Source organism: Medicago truncatula, chromosome 3 (assembly GCF_003473485.1).
Source record: "Medicago truncatula cultivar Jemalong A17 chromosome 3, MtrunA17r5.0-ANR, whole genome shotgun sequence".
Lineage (NCBI taxonomy): Eukaryota > Viridiplantae > Streptophyta > Magnoliopsida > Fabales > Fabaceae > Medicago > Medicago truncatula.
Window position 1 is genome coordinate 1,864,672 of NC_053044.1, and position 20,297 is coordinate 1,884,968.

General features: G+C 32.1%; 2 protein-coding genes across 3 annotated transcripts; both read left to right on the forward strand.

Moving 5' to 3' along the window:
* The first annotated feature begins 700 nt into the window (after nucleotides 1-700).
* On the forward strand, nucleotides 701-11,783 carry LOC11417823 (mitochondrial intermediate peptidase, mitochondrial). 2 transcript variants are annotated; one of them, XM_003598215.4, is made up of 17 exons: nucleotides 701-1,012; nucleotides 1,095-1,176; nucleotides 2,147-2,199; nucleotides 2,594-2,648; nucleotides 3,089-3,227; nucleotides 3,325-3,379; nucleotides 4,125-4,347; nucleotides 4,883-4,978; nucleotides 6,012-6,131; nucleotides 6,244-6,369; nucleotides 6,453-6,608; nucleotides 7,014-7,130; nucleotides 7,660-7,785; nucleotides 8,905-8,972; nucleotides 10,002-10,137; nucleotides 10,268-10,433; nucleotides 11,022-11,783. In XM_003598215.4, the coding sequence occupies exons 1-17, from the start codon at nucleotides 843-845 to the stop codon at nucleotides 11,291-11,293; spliced, it is 2,160 nt and encodes a 719-aa protein (XP_003598263.2). In that variant the 5' UTR covers nucleotides 701-842; the 3' UTR covers nucleotides 11,294-11,783. The 2 variants fall into 2 exon arrangements, with proteins under 2 accessions (XP_003598263.2, XP_013458817.1); XM_013603363.3 differs by lacking the exon at nucleotides 701-1,012 and having other exon boundaries at nucleotides 1,147-1,176; nucleotides 2,594-2,653.
* A 3,333-nt stretch (nucleotides 11,784-15,116) lies between these two features.
* On the forward strand, nucleotides 15,117-19,782 carry LOC11425088 (vacuolar protein sorting-associated protein 9A). The gene is made up of 6 exons (XM_003598217.4): nucleotides 15,117-15,339; nucleotides 16,783-16,930; nucleotides 17,059-17,229; nucleotides 17,516-17,692; nucleotides 18,361-18,658; nucleotides 19,261-19,782. Exons 1-6 carry the CDS (start codon nucleotides 15,239-15,241, stop codon nucleotides 19,539-19,541), a joined length of 1,176 nt encoding a protein of 391 aa, XP_003598265.2. The 5' UTR covers nucleotides 15,117-15,238; the 3' UTR covers nucleotides 19,542-19,782.
* The last annotated feature ends 515 nt before the right edge of the window (nucleotides 19,783-20,297 follow it).

The following is a 20,297-nucleotide window of genomic DNA, read 5'->3' on the forward strand; positions in this document are numbered from 1 at the left end:
ATCTTAGGGGGCCAAAACTGCCATGCAAAACTTAGGGGACGGTTTTGTAGTTTTTTTCTTAGGGGTCCAAAATCGAAACTTTGGAAAAGTTAGGAGGCTAAAACTGCTATTAAGCTTAGATATTTTAACAAAGGGTTAAATGTTGAAAAATATATGCAAAGCCTGAAAATAGTTCTTGTGCAATTTTACATGCTTAAAAGAGCAATTTTCATAATGCAACCTCTTTACTAACTAAACTAATCTCGCCGTTAACAAGTAATTAGTTATTTTTTTTTTTAGAAAATTAACGAGTAATTAGATAGTTAGTTTTCCACAAACTTTATAAATTAAGCGTCATGTATTTATAAACCTCTCTCATAAAAAAATGTATTTATAATTCTAATGATGTGTTGTCATACTATTAAATATATGTGTAAAATAATTATACACATATAATATTAAGAATATGTTGACGATTCAAAACAATTTTATACACACAGCTAACTAAAATATTCGGAATGTGTAACATAAATTAAAAATATTAATTAATGTGGCGATTCTAAATATTTTGATTGTTTTTAGGTACGAAATTGTTTTGGACAATCAACCATAACAGTTTTTTTTTAAAGGATACCATCACAGTTAAACTTCTAATTAAATTAAAAAAAATGATTTTTAAGTATTGGTAAAAAAAAGTTGTATTAAGTAAAAAAAAAAAAAAAAACTGGTGTTGAGTAGAGCGAAAGTGAAGAGAACCCGATTCAATTTCTGTGCTGAGAAAATACAGTGTCATAGCCATAGCCATAGCATTTTTCCAGTTTCCGATCAAACTGAATGCACAGAAACCAATAACCAACAAAACCATGTTGTGGAGTCTCGCCGTTGCTCGGAACAAAACCGTCCAACTTTTCCGCCACAAAAACCTCCCTCTCCTCCTCCGCCACCGCAGCTTCTCCACCACAGGTCTCTACGGCATCCCTCATTTGAAATCCCCAAAAGGATTCCAACCTTTCGTAGATGAAGCCATTCAACGGTATCAAATTCAATCCATTCTTCTTCCTCTTAACAGTTTCTGTTCTGTTCTATTCTTCATCTTTTTCTTTTCATTTTTTCAGGTCTGGAGAACTTGTTAATTACATTTCTTCCAAGCCGTCTGCTTCCGAACTCATGCGAGCAATGGATGAGATTTCAGACACTGTAACTAACTAACTAACTAACTGCTTTCATTCATTACTCATTGAATTTGATTGGATGCATGTGTAACAAAGTTTTACATGACCTGTGCATAAAATTAATCTCTTAAGGATTTGTAAGAAAGTTTTTTATAATGTCCTTAATTTAAAATAGAAAAGTAAGTCCTCCCCTCCAAAATCAACCTCGAAAGCAAGTTTGTTTTTCATACACTTACAATGTAGAAATGTTACACTTTCAGCAAGTCATAACCATCCATATAGTACTTTATGAGTAGTTAGGATAAAAGTTAAATGTTTGTCATGATATGATGATTATGATTGATTGACAGTGTAAAAGCTATTAATTTTTCTTCCCAATCATATATCTTTATTAGACTTACGTTAATTAAGAGAGCGTGAAGTGAGTGAGCTAATGAAAAGTAAGTGTATGTTTGAAATTTGTTTATTAATTGATTAGTGGAAAACAAGCTTAAAAGACATTTAGATAGTAAGAGTAGTAGCGTAAGTGAGTCAGTTACTGAATAGTAAGAGTATGACCCTGTTTGGATAAGCATATTATGTTGCCGCTTATAGCATAATTGTTTATCATATAAGAGCTAATGTATAAACTATTTTTTATAATAAAAGATAAAATAAAGTCAAACTGTTTTTGTATAAGATATAAGTTGTTTTCATAAGCTATACTGGAGAGCTTATCAAAATAAGCTGAAAACAGCCTATGAAAATGTCATAAGTTATTTTCATATGTTCTCCAAACATGTCTCACAACACGTGCTAATATCAATAGATATACTCAAATAATCAATCCATTCAGACTGTATATTTGAATTTTGTTTATAAATTGATTAGTACAAAACAAGCTTAAAAGACATGTATATTAGAAGAAGAGTAGTATTTGTTTTGTAGTTGTTACTTTTAACTATTTTATCTTATTTCATTGCAATTACTTTAGCCTTTTGTTTTTGCTTTCACAGGTTTGTTCTGTTGTTGACTCTGCTGAATTGTGCAGGCAAACCCATCCAAACAGGTCCTTTTCTGCAATTTGATATTATAATTTATTTAAATCTTCTTCAGAGTAAAGACCTAAACTAATTTTTGAGAAAAAACGCAGACCTACTTGGTCTTCAGAAATAAAAGTGTTAATTTTGTCATCCAAAATCTCATTTGTTGATCAAATCAATCATTTTAGGATGATTTTTAGGGTTATTTTAGTCCCGGTCAGAGAGTATTTTGACTGTCATTTGTGATTTTAGAGGACTAAAGGATACTTTTAATTTCTAATAGGCGAAACAACTCTTCTTGCTTCTTGTTAATTTATTTATGTTTGTGTTTTCTTGTGTAGTGATTAACTTATAACTTGTTTTTGATCTTTGAAAAAAAACTTATAACTTGTTGTTTTTCTTTCTTATCTGATAAATCAGGGAGTTTGTTGAGGAGGCTGACAAGGCAGCGATGAAAATTAATGAATATCTACATGTGAGGTGACCCGTGATTAATTTGTGTCAAGGATTTTGTTTTATTGGTTAGCTCTTTCCATTTCCTTTGGCATCCCTTGACCGGTTTAAGATAGTTAGTTGTAGCAATTTTGTTAACTTCTGTTGCAGTTGGTTAAGGTCTGCTACAACATACTTTCAGCTGTATCTTGGCTGTACTGCAATGATGTTACAATGTCATCAATATATATTATGATCTTTTAAACTCAGCATTTGAATCTAAAATATACTTTTTCTAAGAGTTAAAAGTTTGAGTGGATTAAATTCTGAAACATAAGTGATTGGAATGTGAAAATTATTAGTATTTTGGACGAGAGGGAGGAAAAAGGAGCATAGACTCTGAAAATAGAATATTATATCATATCATGTCAAGAATTAAGTTATGTAAATGTCTGATGAGTATTTCCTCTGTTTGCTTTATAGTATCTGAACACAAGCCATGATGTCTATGATGCGCTGAAGAAAGCTGAGCAAGAATGTCATATGCTTTCTGCAGAAGCTCAAAGGGGAATTAAAAGCTTACGTGTTGAAATGGAAAGGGGTGGAATTCATCTTTGCCCTGGTAACCATATTATTCACAATACCATGTTATGTTCTCAAAAACAATGTAAGGAACTTTTCCTTTGAAAACTTTTTTATATGAAGCTATTTGTTTGCAGAGACATTAGATCGAGTGAACAAACTAGATATTGGAATTTCTCACCTATGCAGAGAGTAAGTATGTTTATAACTTACATTTATGGATTTTTTGAGGGGAAGAACTTACATTTATGAATTGGTTGGTGCTTCTTTTGCTTGTTAATGAATAATTTGTTTTTATAGGAAGCAGTCTGTTTCTCAAACATTCTGTATTTCTATTATTTTTGCTCCGTTGGTATCTGTGGGTAAACAGGTACCTTGTAAAGAAAAAAGGTCCTTCAACACTACACAGTAAATGAAATAAGGATTACATGATTGAAAACTTTGTGCTAAAAAAATTCAATACATCAATTCACATAACAAATTTACTAGACATTGAAATTCCTCGTATATGTTTAGAGTAGTTATATCATTGTATTTGTGTGATTTATCAGCAGTACAAACCACAAAGTTATTCCACACTATGTGGGGGTGTGTGCATGGATTAGTTGATGCCATTGGGCAATACCAAAAAACGTCCACAGGGCAGGAAATTTAGGGATGATGTCAAGTGTTAGAATGGCACATCATCATGCCACATAAGCAATGTTTTACGGAATATTTCACCGTGTTAGTTTGAAGAGATCTAATCATGAAATTTGAAAACTGTTAGGCTTAGTTAAAAGTTTTTTAATCCATAAGATCTTAATTTAAAGTTCCATCTGTGATTTCTATTGCATCAATGTTCATGACTGGTGCTTCCAAAAGCAGTTATAACATGTTTGAAGTAGGCTTGCTTTTTCTGTGCTCTTGATCTTTTCATTTTGTTTGGTTTGGTTAGGTACAATCAAAATATTGTCACAGACCCAGGAACTGTTGATATATATCCTGCATCTCGCATCCCCAAAAATTTGCATCATCTTTTCAAGCCTATCTATAAATCGGAACCTTTAATAACTAAGGATATATCAGAGTCCAAGGACACCGTCAAAGAGAAAGGATTTCGAATTACAACTGATCCACGAACTCTTGATTCTGTGCTGCAGTTGTCGTCGGATGATGAGGTAGATTCTATTCAATAATTTTACTTTGATGTGTTAATTCTTGTAATAAGGAATTAAGGATTAAGCATAAGTTTTGTTAATGAGTTTCCTGTAAATTAAAGTGAACTAGAAAAGTATTTGGAACCAGGACTTGGATTCTTTCCTGTATTTCAATAACAGGATATGGTTGCGTAGAAGAGAGAAATAAAAAATTATTTAATTAACTTGCCACAAAAATATTTAATTAGAATAATTTTGCTGAAAATGAAATTATATTGGTTTTCCTGTTCAAAGGTATTTTTGTCATTAAAAAAGTTGTAACATTTTTCTCTTCTCACTTTTTATTCAATTAAGTAATGGGAGAGAGAAAGATACTTCTTTCTCATCGATTTTGTTGACCTCTTCTCTTTTCTCACACTGGTTATCTCAAAATTAACCAGTGTAGTAGTGATGAATGTTGTAGGTTAGCAGCTCAAATGGGCCTATATAATGAGCTCATAATTTTGTTTCCACTTTGAACTTGAATTGATTTTTTTGTTCTTTTCTCTGTCTCAAGATTAGGAAAATGGTATATATACAAGCAAATTCTGTTCCACATGCAAATGTTGATGTCCTCAAAAGGCTTATATCTGCTCGACATGAGCAAGCTCAGGTCTGAATCATCATTTGGCACCCTGACTCTTTTTATGCCCTTTCTTTGGTGCCGCAGCATAAGGCTCTGTGTTGTCTGTTTTATTCATTCTTTGTTACTGTTTGGTGTACATGATTTCCAGATCCCAAACATACATTGGATATTTTCTGGTTTTTTCCTTTCGTGGTAAAAGAAGTTTATTAATGAAGAAAATTAAGCTCAAAGAAAAAGGATAAAAAATCCTCTAAGAAATATAAAACAAAGATGGCTGGTAGAAAGCAGGAAAAAAAAAAAAGGTAGGATCATGTAATTATGGAAGTTAGAGTAACTGTAATAAGGGCCTGTTTGGATTGGCTTATTTGAGCTTATCTTATGGCATAATTTTGTGAGCCTGTCGGAGAATTTTTGTGAGCTTATGATAAGACCAAAAAATACAATACAGGAATGCTCTGTAGTTTACACACATAAATTTCATTACTCACCTGCCGTGTCTCTCCATCATCAAACTGAGGAAAGCTATAGGAGATTGGACTTTGTAATAAAGCCTGCCAATCCCCCTACGCATCTGGGAAAAAACCTCTAAATAGATCATTAGCAGAACGCCAAGGGGTGGTTAAAGATTTAATCGTGTCCTAAATGAAGTTTAGAGTTGAAAACTGCCCTTGAAAAATCCCACACATCTCTCATGCAATAAGCATCAGAGAACTGCAAAAACATAACAATGCCGCTTTAGCCTCTTTTTGCAACCCAAAACTTCAATTGAGAGAACAAATACACCTAAGGAGTCAAGAGTCCACATTCTTTTACCAGTATTAGAAGAAAAGCGAATCAACTCTATCAAAAACAAAAGAAAATGTAACTCACTAGCCTAATTTGACATTTGTTCAAGAATTATGAGTAGGTAAGGTTGGTTGACTTGATCAAAATCTTGATAGAATTTCATCCATGTTGACTTAAGTTAATAATTTTGACTAGTATTTCCCAACAAAGTTTATTGTTTCTTCTATTTTGACTTCATCACTCATTTATTTTACCTTCTGATTATTTGATCCAGATACTGGGGTGTGGATCTTATGCAGAACTTGCTGTTAAGTCCAACATGGCTTCATCACCGAAAGTTGTAATGTCATTTTTACATGAAATGAGCAAGATGGTCCAGGCTAAGTCTACAGAGGTATAGAATATGGATTCCTGTTAGGCATCCTCTGTTGGGAGAAAAGGTATTATAGCCATAGTGGCTTGTGCTTGTAACTGAAAAAAATGATCTTTTTTCCTTACAAATTTAGGAGCTCAACTTACTTACAAAATTCAAGAGAGAAAAATGCGGTCAGAATAATGGAGATTTAAGGCCGTGGGATGAAGCCTATTACACGACAATGATGAAGTCATCTGTTTATAAATTGGATTCTTTGGTACATATGATATACCTAATGTTGTGTTTGTCTTTATTAAACACATGTTTGTTTCTCACATAAATGCATAAAAATGTGTGCAGGTTGCAGCGTCATATTTTTCTTTGTCAAACTGTATTGAGGGTTTGAAGGTTCTGGTGAATTCATTGTTTGGTGTTATCTGTCACAGAATCCCTCTTGCACCTGGTGAATCTTGGGATCCTCAAGTGCTTAAACTGTGTCTTCATCATCCTGAGGAGGTATTTAGCGTAGAAATCTGTGATTAGAAGTGAATTTGGATCCATCAAATAAAACTAAAATGTTGGGATAGAAATACTTTTAACTCGGACAATGATTTTCTGAAGCTTTCAATTTTATATAAAAATTACATCTTTAACTATATATTTTTTTGGTACAAGAAGAGGGCTGAGCCCAACTTCTTTAACTATTAATTAATTCAATAATTGAGTTTTGGTCCAAAATTTAGTAAATTCTGTGGAAGATCATTAACGAAATAGTCAAATAAACTCCTAGTTGGTTGGCCCATTATCACATGGTCTTCTGGTGGTCTGAAAAAAGAATGCCATCCTTCCCATCCAAATCTGCCATTTTCTTCTGTTTGCTTTTATTCAGCTTCAAAGCACTAAGACTGAAGCTTATTTCAGGGTGACTTGGGATATCTCTACCTCGATTTGTACTCAAGAAAGGGGAAGTATCCTGGCTGTGCTCATTTTGCAATTAAAGGGGGTCGCAGAATTTCTCAAACAGAATACCAACTTCCTGTATGTGAAATTTCTCCATGCCCTTATGCTTTTTCTTTTGTCACACAAATATGCAGTTCCTTTTGACATGATTTTCATAAAGATGTTGTATTAGAGCTAAAATACATACAGATGGCTAATTTAGCTTAACAACGGGCTGCAGAATTTCCCTTTATCCCAAAATAAGAGTACCCAACAGCACTAAACTGTGCTTCTTAACAATATAAGAATCCATTAGAAACTGGTTGTGTAGGTATTAAGAGAGAAGCATTCTCTCAAATGCATAGTGGCACTTTTTGCATCTGACTCAAAAATACATATTTTAAGGCATAAGTGTTCGGAGCACTTAGATAGTAAATTATTCTTGGATAACTCTTGGTAAATATATTGTTAGCTGTTCAGATTTTCTAAGTGCTATGTATAATTGTTCAATAAATGTGATTTTCTTCCAAAGATGAAAATTATTTCTTCTTTTTTCTCATGCAAACATCAGTGCTCGTCTTAGACTGTAGCAGAGGTAAACTGTTTCTTGATTCTGATAATTTTGCAGATCGTGGCTCTTGTTTGTAATTTTTCAGGTTCAAGGAATCCATCAGCGGTAAGGCTTAATCACTCAGAAGTGGAAACCCTATTTCATGAGTTTGGACATGCTCTTCATTCACTACTTTCAAGAACGGTATTCTCTTGAACTTTTCACGCACAAATTGTAGCTTTACAAAATGAGGACAAAGCTGTATAGAGCGGTGGAGCCAAATACGAACATTTAGGGAGTTTGAGTTGGTGATGGAAATTTGACCATTTTAATGTTATGTAAAAATAAAGTTTTCAAAATTAAAAACTTTTTCTTTTCAAATATCTCTACAATTAATGAGTTGGTTTGAGTGGAAGAGAAGAGGCTCTAATCCTTTAAGCATGTGGTCTTAGGTTTGATCCCATGATATCCATCTCTACCCTATTGAGTCGGTGTATACTCTAGGAAACATAAACACACACAATTGTTGTCAACAAATTTACAAAAGGGAAACTGCTTCATCTTGAAGACCATATCGACAAATATATGTTTCAAGAATTATCAATATGATGTTTATGTTAAATGAGTGGTATTTTGAGAACATGCAGTATTTGTTTCATTATCAAAAGACTTTTGGAATTTTTTTTGATTATAATAATGAAATAATATTTAGCAAAAAAATAATAATTAAATAATGAAGTAATATGGAAACTAATCTGAAGAGATACTCTAAAATAATACACTAATCCTAGGGGATAAATTAAAATACGTTAACATAATATCCCCTTAAAAAAAATCTAGATATATATAAGATATTTATATATTTTAAAACTCGCCCTAAAGCTAAAGTTTACCAAGCTTTTACCTTTTTACTAATATACTCTTTATGGCGGAGTTTTGGCCTTCCACCATTGACAATATTGATGTATGTGTAAAACATGTGAACGTTGTTGGTTTATCTCTATTAAATTATTTATAGAACATGTGAAACATGTTAAACTATTAATAACATGTAAAATATAGCAGCCAAATATCTTCTGATCGAATATTCTAAAGATGACATATGAACATGATTTAGGAAAATGGTGTTTAACTTTGATGACATTGTTTAAATGAATTTTGAAATTGTAATCATGAGTTGTCTTACAAATTACCAAAATTTTTAGTAAACCAAATACCATCACAGGCAATTAATGAATAATGATTTACTTGATCACAAAATGTTTTTGAAAAAGGTTACTGTTGTTACTTTTATGATGTGATGCTGGCATATTTTCATTGTAGGACTACCAACATTTTTCAGGCACAAGAACGGTTCTGGATTTTGCAGAAATACCGTCGAACCTCTTTGAGTGAGTCAAATTTTCTTTTGCTGATCTGATGAGTAAAATGCTGCAAGAAATGCACCCTTTTAAGTCTTCACCCTAAATCAAGGTGGCAAATAAAATATTAGGGGACATAAGGATAAAATAAATTTTGGCTTAAAGCATAATATAAACACTCATATTAGTGTTTAGAATACATTTATAAAAATAACTAATGATATGTCCATAAGTTGTTTTTAGCTTATTTCAAGAAGTCTCTAAAATGGGAAGCTTCTCTTAGCCTCTGCACCTTCTGCTAAAGCAGAGTACATTGAATAAGTGCTTTTAAGTTCTTTCTCGAATGCAAGGGAGGGACAGAGACAATTTCTAGTCACACCTCAAAAAGTCTTGGTTACAACCCTAAATGACTAAAATATCCATAAAATGAAATAAATTTGCAATTGTATCGAAAGTCGCATGGCACTCTTAAACTGTGTTTACACGTTCTTTGTACGTCAACTGAGTTTACGTAGCCTGCGTAAACTGAGTTTAACGTGTATGTAAACTGAGTTTACATATTCATTGTGCGTAATCTGAGTTTATGTAGCATGCTTAAATTGAGTATATGTAGCCTACGTAAACTCAGTTTATGTATTTCTTTAAGAATCTGAATTTTGAGATGTACATAAACATAGATGTACAAGGGAAATTACATTATTATAATTTAATTTCAATGATAATTGGGTCTAACTGGAAATTTTTGGTGTAACTAGAAATATGTCAGGGACAGAATTGGAGTTTGAGAAAACTGAAACGTTCAGGAACCAAAATAGGGATGTAGATAAGTTTTAAAAAAAAAAAAATTTAGTCCCCGTTAATTGACAAAGGTTTTCTCCAAAGTCCCATTGGAATTAACATCATTCTTAGAATCAAACTCATTATTAATAGGATTTGAATTGGCAAATCATATCAGTTAGCATATATTTTATTTATTTACATAGTAATATATATAGAGATGCTTGCTGTGGTAATGATTTGCTAGATTGTGATTAACTTGATATTATTTTTGGTGCACAGATACTATGCATGGGATTATAGAGTTTTGAAAACATTTGCTAGACACTATTCAACGGGTGATGCAATCCCTGAGAAATTGGTCGAGTCAATGCTGGGTGCCAAAAATATGTTTGCTGCAACTGATCTGCAACGTCAGGTGTTTTTCCTTTTGTTTTTCTTAATGCCTATTTGGGGGAGGACTGGATGGTGTCTTATGTCAGCATCATCCCATAGTTTTCTATTTATTAAAAATAGAATTAACATGGTGTCACTGTGCTTTCTGTCAGATCTTCTATGCCCTAGCTGACCAGACACTACATGGTGAGCAGCCACACCCTCTTGGTGATGTTAGTTCTGTTCTTGCAGAACTGAAAAGAAAACATACCAATCTGGAACATATAGAAGGCACACACTGGGAGGCCCGATTTAGTCATCTCCTTAATTATGGCGCAGGTGAGTGTGAAATTTGAACTTTCTCTAATCTCTCTTGAGCTGTATTGATGATTTTGAACCTACTGATATGTCATTAAGTTCATGTTCCATTATATCAAGATATGCTATCTTTTTGAGAAGGATAGAAATCTTTGGTTTTCTAAATTAGAGGTTTAGAATATATCTGGAGATAGTTGATTTTTCCCGGACAAACTGCTTTTTACGTGTAAGCTTCAAATGGCTGGACATTTTGAATTTAAATTTAAATATGGATCAGATTCTACTTCATTTTAAATAATGGCAGAGGTTTTGTACATTTATAATTATGGTAGTATTAACTATCCTATCGATGCCACATAAACAACCAAAATCTTTTGGTCAGAGTGTTGTACATAGATTTTACTTTGTTTAACCAAAATCCTGAGATCAAGTCTTTTGAACGGAAAAAAATTAGCATTGAGAGGGCTTGATCCCCTTCTAGAAACCAAGGATCTAAACCAAAAAACAATTGCCAACAAAACATGTTAAGCCACAACTTAAAATTCTTCGTAATTGAAATATTAGTTGTAAAGTCGATAATTCTTCATACTTGTTTTCTCCTTTGTGCAGGGTATTATAGCTATTTGTATGCCAAATGTTTTGCTGCAACTATATGGAAGAAGGTTTGCAAGGAGGATCCGTTATCACCAATTGCAGGCAATGCTTTAAGAACAAAATTCTTACAGCATGGAGGAGCCAGAGACCCAGCTGTTATATTAAATGATCTAGTACCTGATGGTATATATAGGTCTTATAATGGAGGGATAATCCCTGATATTTCAAGTCTATGTGAGGAAATGGAACTCATGGAAGAAAATCAGAAAAAAGTACATTTGTTGTGAGTTTTTAAGAAAAAATTGGATAGGACCCAACAAGAACTGAGCAAAAGAGATATCATCGACAGAAGCGCGTTGCAAATGAAGTAGCCCTTTACTGGACTGAACTGAGTTCTGCTGGAGTCATATGTGATTGGTAGCATCCAGAAGTTGAGCAAACAGTCCAGATCTCAGATTTATTTTCTTGACGCCCCATTCCGAATTTCCTTCAATCAAAATTTGTAGGCCTTATTTAGGATAGGGTCTTTGTGTCTATTCTCATGGTCGTTTTATATGAAGAAAAAACTAGACTAGCGTTTGAGAATCCATTATTGGCACAATTTCACTTGTCAATTACATGCATTCTCACATGAGAAGAAATCAATTTGACCTTTATCGCCTCACATTTAAAACAGAGGTTGGAAATGTAGCAAATTTTTGCATATATGTCATATTTATTATTGAACCACATATTGGAAATGTTAGTCCCTCACGATTTTAACTGTTACTTTGCTTATTTTATGTGCATTGCCATTTTATTTTTATCCTTCAAATCTTAGTCTATGTTGTGTTGGATCATGTTAGATAGTTCAGATCCTACATGAAGACTGACTAAATTTATATGAATTGAATAAACCTCAAAGTACTTTTTATGAGCTTAGTACTCTTCCAGTTCAGATATTTTCTAAATAGAAAATAATATACTGTCAAGAGCTTTTCTCACCAAAGACATTGAAAAGCTTGAAATAACGAGTGCTTTCGTGATGAAGATACTCCTTTGTATAGTCTCATGCAGTTGTTATTAACATGGAAGCGATCTTCAAAGCTTTCTTCAAGAGATACAACAATTCTTCGTCGGCGCTTGGTATCCTGTCCTGAGTTTGAGGGTGATTCAGGTATTGTTATTCTCAATGTGGATGGCTGTAGCCTTGGTAATCCACGGCTGCACTTGGTTTCAACTGAAACATCAAAGTAGAATGTTTGCATATTTACCCTGGTCTTAAGTTGATGTAGGACAAAAGGTTTAGAAAGCTCATTTGCTATTCTGATTCTCTGAATGTTGCTTCTACTGTTGAAGAGGCTAACTGTGAGTTTCCTGATTATGCAACAATTATGAATGATATTCATTCGTTTGTGGTTGCTTAGTGGGAAGTGGAGCTGAAACATTCTTCCAGAGGGAAATTGTTGTGCTGACATTCTTGCTAAGATGGGGCACCTTCTTCCACAATCCCATGAGAGCATTGCTTTGAGTGTTCATGTGGGGATAAATTGTTTCCCATATCTTAGTTTCATGTGTTTGAGGGGATATAAAGATGATTTGATGGTTAGAGTAAGAGAGTTAAGAAGATCAAAGGTTTGAGGATATGAAATAAAGTATTGATCTATGTTAGTGTTAATGTTGTGGGTGCAGATATAACCATCAACCTTCTTATCACTGCACCATTTAACTTTTTTACCCAAATCACCAAGTTAAGTAGTTCACAAATGTCGTTTGAGCATATGAATCAAATTTTCTGTTTTAAATTTTGAAGAGATATTTTTCAAAAAATAAGAGACATAAAAAAATTCAATTATAGAAATCAAAACTAAAACTAATTTATATTATAAATACTAAAAATATACTTAACACTTTTATACAACAATTTCTAGTACTTTATATTGTTGGAACATTGTTCCTACATATTTTGTTACTAACTTCGGTTTGATGAATATTTTTCCATAAAAAATTTCATGGACATCCAATTTTTCCTTCATCCACATTACTGGTTAATCACGTGTAAAATTATGATTAATTCGGTTGAGTATATTGCTAATTTCAATTGCGTAAAAAATTTAAAAGATATGGTTAACCATAGAGTTGAATTAATCATAACCTTAACCGTGAATTAATTATCTACACAATTAAATTAATCACACTTTTAACATGTTTAGAAAAATGGCTGTCTTGATATCATTACCCATGCTTAAATTCTCTAGTTTAACTATTTCATAAATTATATGCTAAAAAATACTATAAAATAAAGCTATTTCCCTAAAAAAAAAAAAAAAAAAACTACTAAAAACTCAACTAAGCAATCAGATCAGGGGCGGAGTACCCTATGGGCTGAGGTGGGCCACGGTCCACCCCAAAAATAATAATTCTTAGTAGATATATATAAATATTACATCCTAAATCCATATTATATATCTTATTTCGTGAGATTTGGTTATAATAATGCAGTGTGTTGTAGTGGTTAAAAAGCTTTTTGCCAAGTATAATGTTCTAGGTTCAACTCTTGCCTAAACCATTATTTTTTATTAAAAAAAAAAACATCCTGCATGCTAGAAGTCTAAAGTTAAAATTCATAAAACACATAACATATAATATAAATGTTAAAAGATCCTTAAATAACATTATATCATAAAATCCTTAATAAAAAAACATTATATCATAAAATTATTTAATTTTTTTGGTTACATAAACATATTTAATTGTATAAACACTATATTTTTTAGGTGCAAAAATACTATATTCTTTATTAAATAAAAATATATTTTATTATTGTACTTGATTATAAGTATATTTTCTTATGTAATGATCTTTTTTACATTACTATATGTTATGGGTTTTTTTTACTCAGTCATCTGATTCAATTCAATTTAATACATATACATTTGTTTATAGAAGTCGAGCCATTTAATTTAACCATGAGGTTCAATCAATGACCTAGTTGTTCGATCAATTATCTTGTACTTTGTCCGAGTTGATAATCGGTTAAGATTTAAAAATATTGGTTTGAACTATATTCAACAAATAACAAGTCTATAGTCATTCGAACTAACCAATGATAAAATGTACCGATAAGAAAATATATGTTTTCATACACTAAACAAATTGGCCGCCCACAAAAAACTTAAGCTCCATAAGTATTTACGGCCCACCCCAGATTTATTTCCTGACTCCGCCACTGAATCAGATTCAATTGATTAATGAGCTTCAACAAAGACGAATTATTCAGGAGAATCAGAGTACGATTCTTTAGTAGAACAATTATTAATCAAACTTTATTTATCTTTTGACCAAACTTCGTATTATCAGGATCATTTTCCCTGAAAACCGGAAGGTTAACCAAAAAATTTGTTAAAAAAACTATAAAATAAAACTATTAAAAACTGGACTAAACAATCGTATTCAAGTGATTAAAGAACTCCAAAGAAAATGTTAACGAGTGTCCCAGATGCTCTTTAAGGATTTAAAATGGTAACTTTTTGCGAAAATTTGTGTATTCAGTACATTGAAAATTAAACTATTTGATATTTTTAAAAAATAATTTACTAACTTAGAATATTTAAAAAGTGTTTCAGAGGCCCTCGTTCGGTGGCGGATCTTCTAAGAGGCAGGCAGGTGTCATGGCATCCTCAGATTTCCTTTATATACTATATTAGGTGTATAAGGGGTGCCATAAATTGGGAAAGGTCGTGGGTTCAACACTGCCTAGTCTTCTTTTTACATGTTTTATTTTTTACTTTTAAAAAAAACAATTTTGATGGGATTCGAACCCACAATCTCTTGATGCTTTCAAAGAATTTATGCCTTATTATTTATTGTTAGTTCTTAAAACTGTTTGATATATATTCCATAGAAGTTTGACACCCCAAAAAAATTTACTCAAGATCCGTCCCTGCCCTCATTGACAAGATTCTTAGTCGAATTTTATTTATCTTTTGACCGGATCCTTTTTACTTGAAAACCCGAAGGTTAACCACTATTCAAAACTCACCTTAATCCGAACAGGAAATTATGACTTTGACTTAACTAACATTCATAAAATTTACCGATAGTTGAGAATCACACGTGGTGTGCCACAACATATTGAACATAGCATTCTTTGGTCCCATCGTTGGAACACGTTGCTTCTTTGTTTTTTGTTGTTCTTTTTCTTCTACAACTACATTTAGTTCAAACTCAATTCTTATACTTGTTAGTAAATTATGGAAGGATCAGCATCATCATCAAGATCAACGTCTTTCCATGATTTTCTCCACCGTATGCGACACCCTTCTTCACTTGACCTCGTCCGAGCCATTAAGAGGTAATTAACCAAATCTTTCTTTTGTTAATGAATTTCAGTGTTTATGTTTTCTTTAACTTTGTTATGCATTGGTGACTCAAGGAAAACTAGTTCAAGTTTTTCTATTTGTTATTATTTTCTACAGACATATCTATGCGTTTCATTTTATGATTATTTTGATAGTAGTGTTGCTTGTTCCAAACCCATTTGGTTGACCTAGTGTGTTGGCTTGGGACCTATGAAGCACGGACACGGACATGACAAGGACATGCCGACACTTTTAATAATTTAAGAAAATGACATAATTCAGTGTAATCATAGGTGTCGTATTGTATTGATTTACATTTGAGGAGCCTTTACTTTGTTCTGTAAACATTCCTTCAGCAATAGCCCAAAACCAAGCTATTAACCATTCCATCTCATTACAGCCAATATACTTTGTTCTGTATTTGCCTTCTGAATCACAAGGTAAATTATATTTTCAATTTGAGATGCTGAATGAGACAAATATCTATTGCTGCAAGTAGGACATGCTGTAAAAAGAGCAATGTTGCAGCCACACGAAATACAACCCCCTCCAACACAACAATAGGTTTTGAAGAACTCTCATGTTCTGCGAAACCACCAGTCTGTCTTGACTCTCATCTGCCTTGAGGTTTACTACTTCAAATATGCCAATGAGACTAGAAGATATATTAGACCCGCATTGCTATTTTCTAGATGTTTTAGTTATGTTATTATGAGCATTCACCAGCTTATATAAGCATTGTATTGCCTCGTGATTAGAATCAATGAAAAATAATCAATTTCCTTTTCTCAAATTCTCTCTAGATTCTGGAGTGTGATCCCTACTTGAATTGGGTCGTATCATACTTTAAAGAAAAGTCTGTACAGTGCAAGTTTATATGTCTGAAGAACAGTTTTTTTTAAGCTTAAAGTAGATTAAAATAAAGGAAAATAACCAAAATATGGAGGACATGGACCTAGCAAAAGTCCACATAACAGTTACATAAGAAAGCTTGAAAAAATATTGACATGTAGAAGTTAATGGTTGATGAAAATTCTTTTAATAGTTATTTTTCTATAAGCTTTTTTTATATGTGTATCCAAAGTGACTCTTGTAAGTTGGTTAATAGATGGAAAAGAAAATACAGGACACAAAAGCTAAGCTTCAAATCCAAATATTACTTGTATAACCATTAAATAAACCTAGCAGTTCTTCCACTTTTATATCACTATTGAATAAGCCTTGTGATTCAGCCTATTTAAATTATTCTTGCAGCTTTGTTTAATTTCTACTTTATAGCAATTGATTTAATAATCAGATGATAAAGTGTGTAAAAACAAAATGAACATTGGTAAAAACAAGAATTAGCATCATTGCTTAATTTACACCACATGTACCATATATATTATGCAATTTGCTTTTATTAAAGTTTATTTTGTTTTATGTGTTTTTATTAGCTTCATTGTATCATTTTCATTTTACCAACCAAAACCTGAAAATGATGGTCGAAGAGTTCAAGACTTCTTTCTGTCGATGGAAGTTGCAATTAGAAATCATCCACTTTGGGCAACTGCCACTGAAGAAGACATTGATTGTGCCATGGAGGTACGTTTACGCCTAATTACATATATGCCACTGTGTCTGTAGATTCTGAATACAATTGTTTGATTTCATATTAGCTTTATACTTCATATTTTCAACCAAAGCAGAGAGATAAATAGCCTCGCTTGCAGGGTTTGGAAAAATATATAATGACTAAATTGTTCTCTCGAACATTTGCTGCTTCTCCTGAGGATGCAAAGATTGACCATGAAATCTCTGAGAAAATAAGCTTGCTGCAAACATTTTTGAAGCCTGAACATTTGGATATACCACCAGTTCTTCATAATGAAGCATCATGGCTGGTATGGTATGCTTCATGATCATGATGCATGATTCAATTTTAACTTATTATATGATTTTTATTGCAATTGTTTTATTCTAATCAGCGATAACATTAGTTAGGGTTTGATTCCTAGACATAATATAACCATATTCTTGAATGTGTCAAACATTGTCACTGTGGTCTTTAAATCTGTCAAATTTACAAAAATATTCATGAATATATCTTTCTTTAGTGAGTTTGATCCTTAAAAATCTTTCATTAGTCAGTTTAACCGTCGAATATTCATTTCCCTTTTCATTTCACAGCTTGCGGAGAAGGAATTGCAGAAAATCAATGCATTCAAAGCTCCACAAGAGAAACTCTCAACCATTATGAATTGTTGCAGAGTTATCAACAATTTGTTGCTCAATGCTGCAATGTCTGAGTATGTGCCAGCAGGAGCAGATGACTTTATCCCTGTGCTCATATATGTTACCATCAAGGCAAGGCTAGCCCTCCTTGGTAATAATACATTCTGCTGATTTTCAAATATAGTTTATTAGCCGTTTTTTGCTTATAGATTAAAGCATGAGCATGTTTGGTTTCCATGATTAATGTTGTTTATTTGTTCGTAAAATTTTAAGAAAGACACTAATTAGGGGTCCTTGACATCTAAGTCAGTCCATCTAGATATCTCCACAACCTCACACTTTGGACCGAACACAAAAAACAATTAACAAAGCCAAAATAGATCACTAGATGATCATAATATTTTAATTTTTAACCAGTATTTTAAATATTAAACTGGTCGGTTCAACCGGATGAACCAGAAATCGGCCAGTTCGACAGTTTATTTGATCCATGTTACATTGTTATCTTACTAAACGGCAGTTGGATCAACCAGTTTTGATTATTTTCATTTTTGTATTTATTCTTTTTACTTTTTTTAATACTTTATAAAAAAATTGTTATTTGGTTCAACCGTGGTTGAATTGATTGAACCATGACAGAGGTTTCAATGGTTTGATCTTCAATACGATTTTAAAACATTGATTAAGTGTTATCGTACTTTATTAAAAGTAGGAATGTGTTATATTTTCAATGATTTTCGGCTACTACTACACTTTGATCTTTTGATACTAATTTCTTCATTTTGGTTTGTCATTTTCAGGCCAATCCTCCAATGTTGCATTCAAACCTCAAATTCATTAAGTTGTATAGAAGGCAAACAAAACTCATCTCAGAAGCTGAGTATTATTTCACAAATCTTGTGTCAGCTAAGACATTTATAATTGAATTGAATTCTAAATCCCTCTCAATTGATGAAATCAAATTTGAGGAGTGCATGCAAGCAGCCAAATTGGCCAAGAAAGTCACAAGTGAATTACACTCTGCATGTCAAATTAAACAAGAAGTGAAGAACGAGAGCAATGTTTCAAACAAAATGCATAACAAACTTGATACTAGAGGTTAGTTTAAATTTATTTCTCATTCTTTTAGAACTTGTTTGAGTAAAGAGTTCAATTAACCAATTACTAAATAAACCATTTTAGGGAGTTTAACTAAACTCTCATTAAAAAAATAAAAAATCTTCGAACTTTAGTGAAATAAGCTGCAATGAGCTTATGAGTTATGAGCATGTCATAGAATACTTTTTTAAGTGTTCGTATAATAAATAGCTAAATTAAGCACTTATAGCATAAGATTATATACGGTATTTCTGTTTTGATCTACATATAGACTATTTCTATAACCAAAATAAAGACATTGTTTTCAAATAATTAAGTTCTACTATTTTCATAAATTATCTTTGTGAGTCTACGGAAATAAACCGAAAATAACTTATGAACATATTATAAGTTGTTTGATACGCTTTTCAAAACAATCTCATAGGTGTTTATGCTAGTAGTTAAGTTCAAATAAGTCAATTCAAACAGACTCATAGCTATTTATATCATAAGATGAGATAAACAAAATTAAACTTTTCCAAACAAAACTTTAGGTAGTTAGTTTGTTACTTGTTTTTATAGATTTCAACCCTTATCACAATCACATTTAAATTACCATGCAGAGTTTCATGTTTTGCAACATGGAACAAATTATCCATACATGGAAGCAGAGAGCAAAGATCTAGCAATGGAAGATGTGGACATATTACTAAATCACTACAAGGATTTAGTTGCTAAGTACACAATCATATGCAAAGCTATCAATTATCTTTCAATGTCAGAGAAAGAACCGTTGCTTCATCAGCTAGAAATGCAAGGAGAAGGAAGTATGCTTTCAGAGTGCCATGGAATCAACACAAACACAAATGATCGAACCACCTCACATGAAGATAAATTACTATAAGAAATTTGTATTATCTATATCTGTGTAATATTAATTTTGTATTATACTAATATAGGTGCTTTTTTTGTTTTTTTTTTACCAAAACAATATTAACTGATATCATTAATTAAAAAGTGTGCTATACAAGGAGGATAAATCTCAATAACATGTTGACTAGACCAAGAACAGAAAGTCCTAACAAATGTATGAACAACCATATACTAATATATGTTTGAGAAATAATATTTGTACAACCATTTTGCTACAATTTTTGAACAACTTTCTCTCTCATACTCACATTATATTCTTATTCTCTCTCTTCCTTTTTCTCTCTCTATTGTTTTTGACCAATGAAAGAAGAGAATAATAAGATTGTCCCAAAAGTTATTTAAAAAGGGTTGTACAAATATCATTACTCTATATGTTTAGAATCAATTAAAAGGGTATCAATGTTTGTGTATATGCTTATCTATTGCGTTTAATTGTATGTAAAAAATGTTTTGATTTTGGCATATATTTTTTTTGACAAAAATAAACGATATTCGTTAATTCAAATCGATAGAAATGATGGATCTGCGAAAGTAGTAATTTAGACCCCCTTTTCAAAAAAATGGCAAAAGTCACCCCTCATATTTAGCCCATTTTATAAAACATCAATTTTGACTTGGTCAAGGATACATGGTACCCCACCTAATTTAAAAAATTTCCAACCGTATAATTTGGAATTTAAAATAGAAACTATTCCTTACCCACAAATCAAAATCCTAATTAAAAATG

Bases quoted from the DNA above. Each gene is read 5' to 3' on its own strand.
- LOC11417823 (XM_003598215.4), top strand. From the start codon at position 843: ATGTTGTGGAGTCTCGCCGTTGCTCGGAACAAAACCGTCCAACTTTTC. The intron at 4,979-6,011 runs GTCTGAATCATC...TATTTGATCCAG, and splicing joins CTCGACATGAGCAAGCTCAG to ATACTGGGGTGTGGATCTTA. The intron at 7,786-8,904 runs GTATTCTCTTGA...TTTTCATTGTAG, and splicing joins ATTCACTACTTTCAAGAACG to GACTACCAACATTTTTCAGG.
- LOC11425088 (XM_003598217.4), top strand. From the start codon at position 15,239: ATGGAAGGATCAGCATCATCATCAAGATCAACGTCTTTCCATGATTTT. The intron at 15,340-16,782 runs GTAATTAACCAA...TGTTTTTATTAG, and splicing joins CTCGTCCGAGCCATTAAGAG to CTTCATTGTATCATTTTCAT. The intron at 16,931-17,058 runs GTACGTTTACGC...CCTCGCTTGCAG, and splicing joins ACATTGATTGTGCCATGGAG to GGTTTGGAAAAATATATAAT.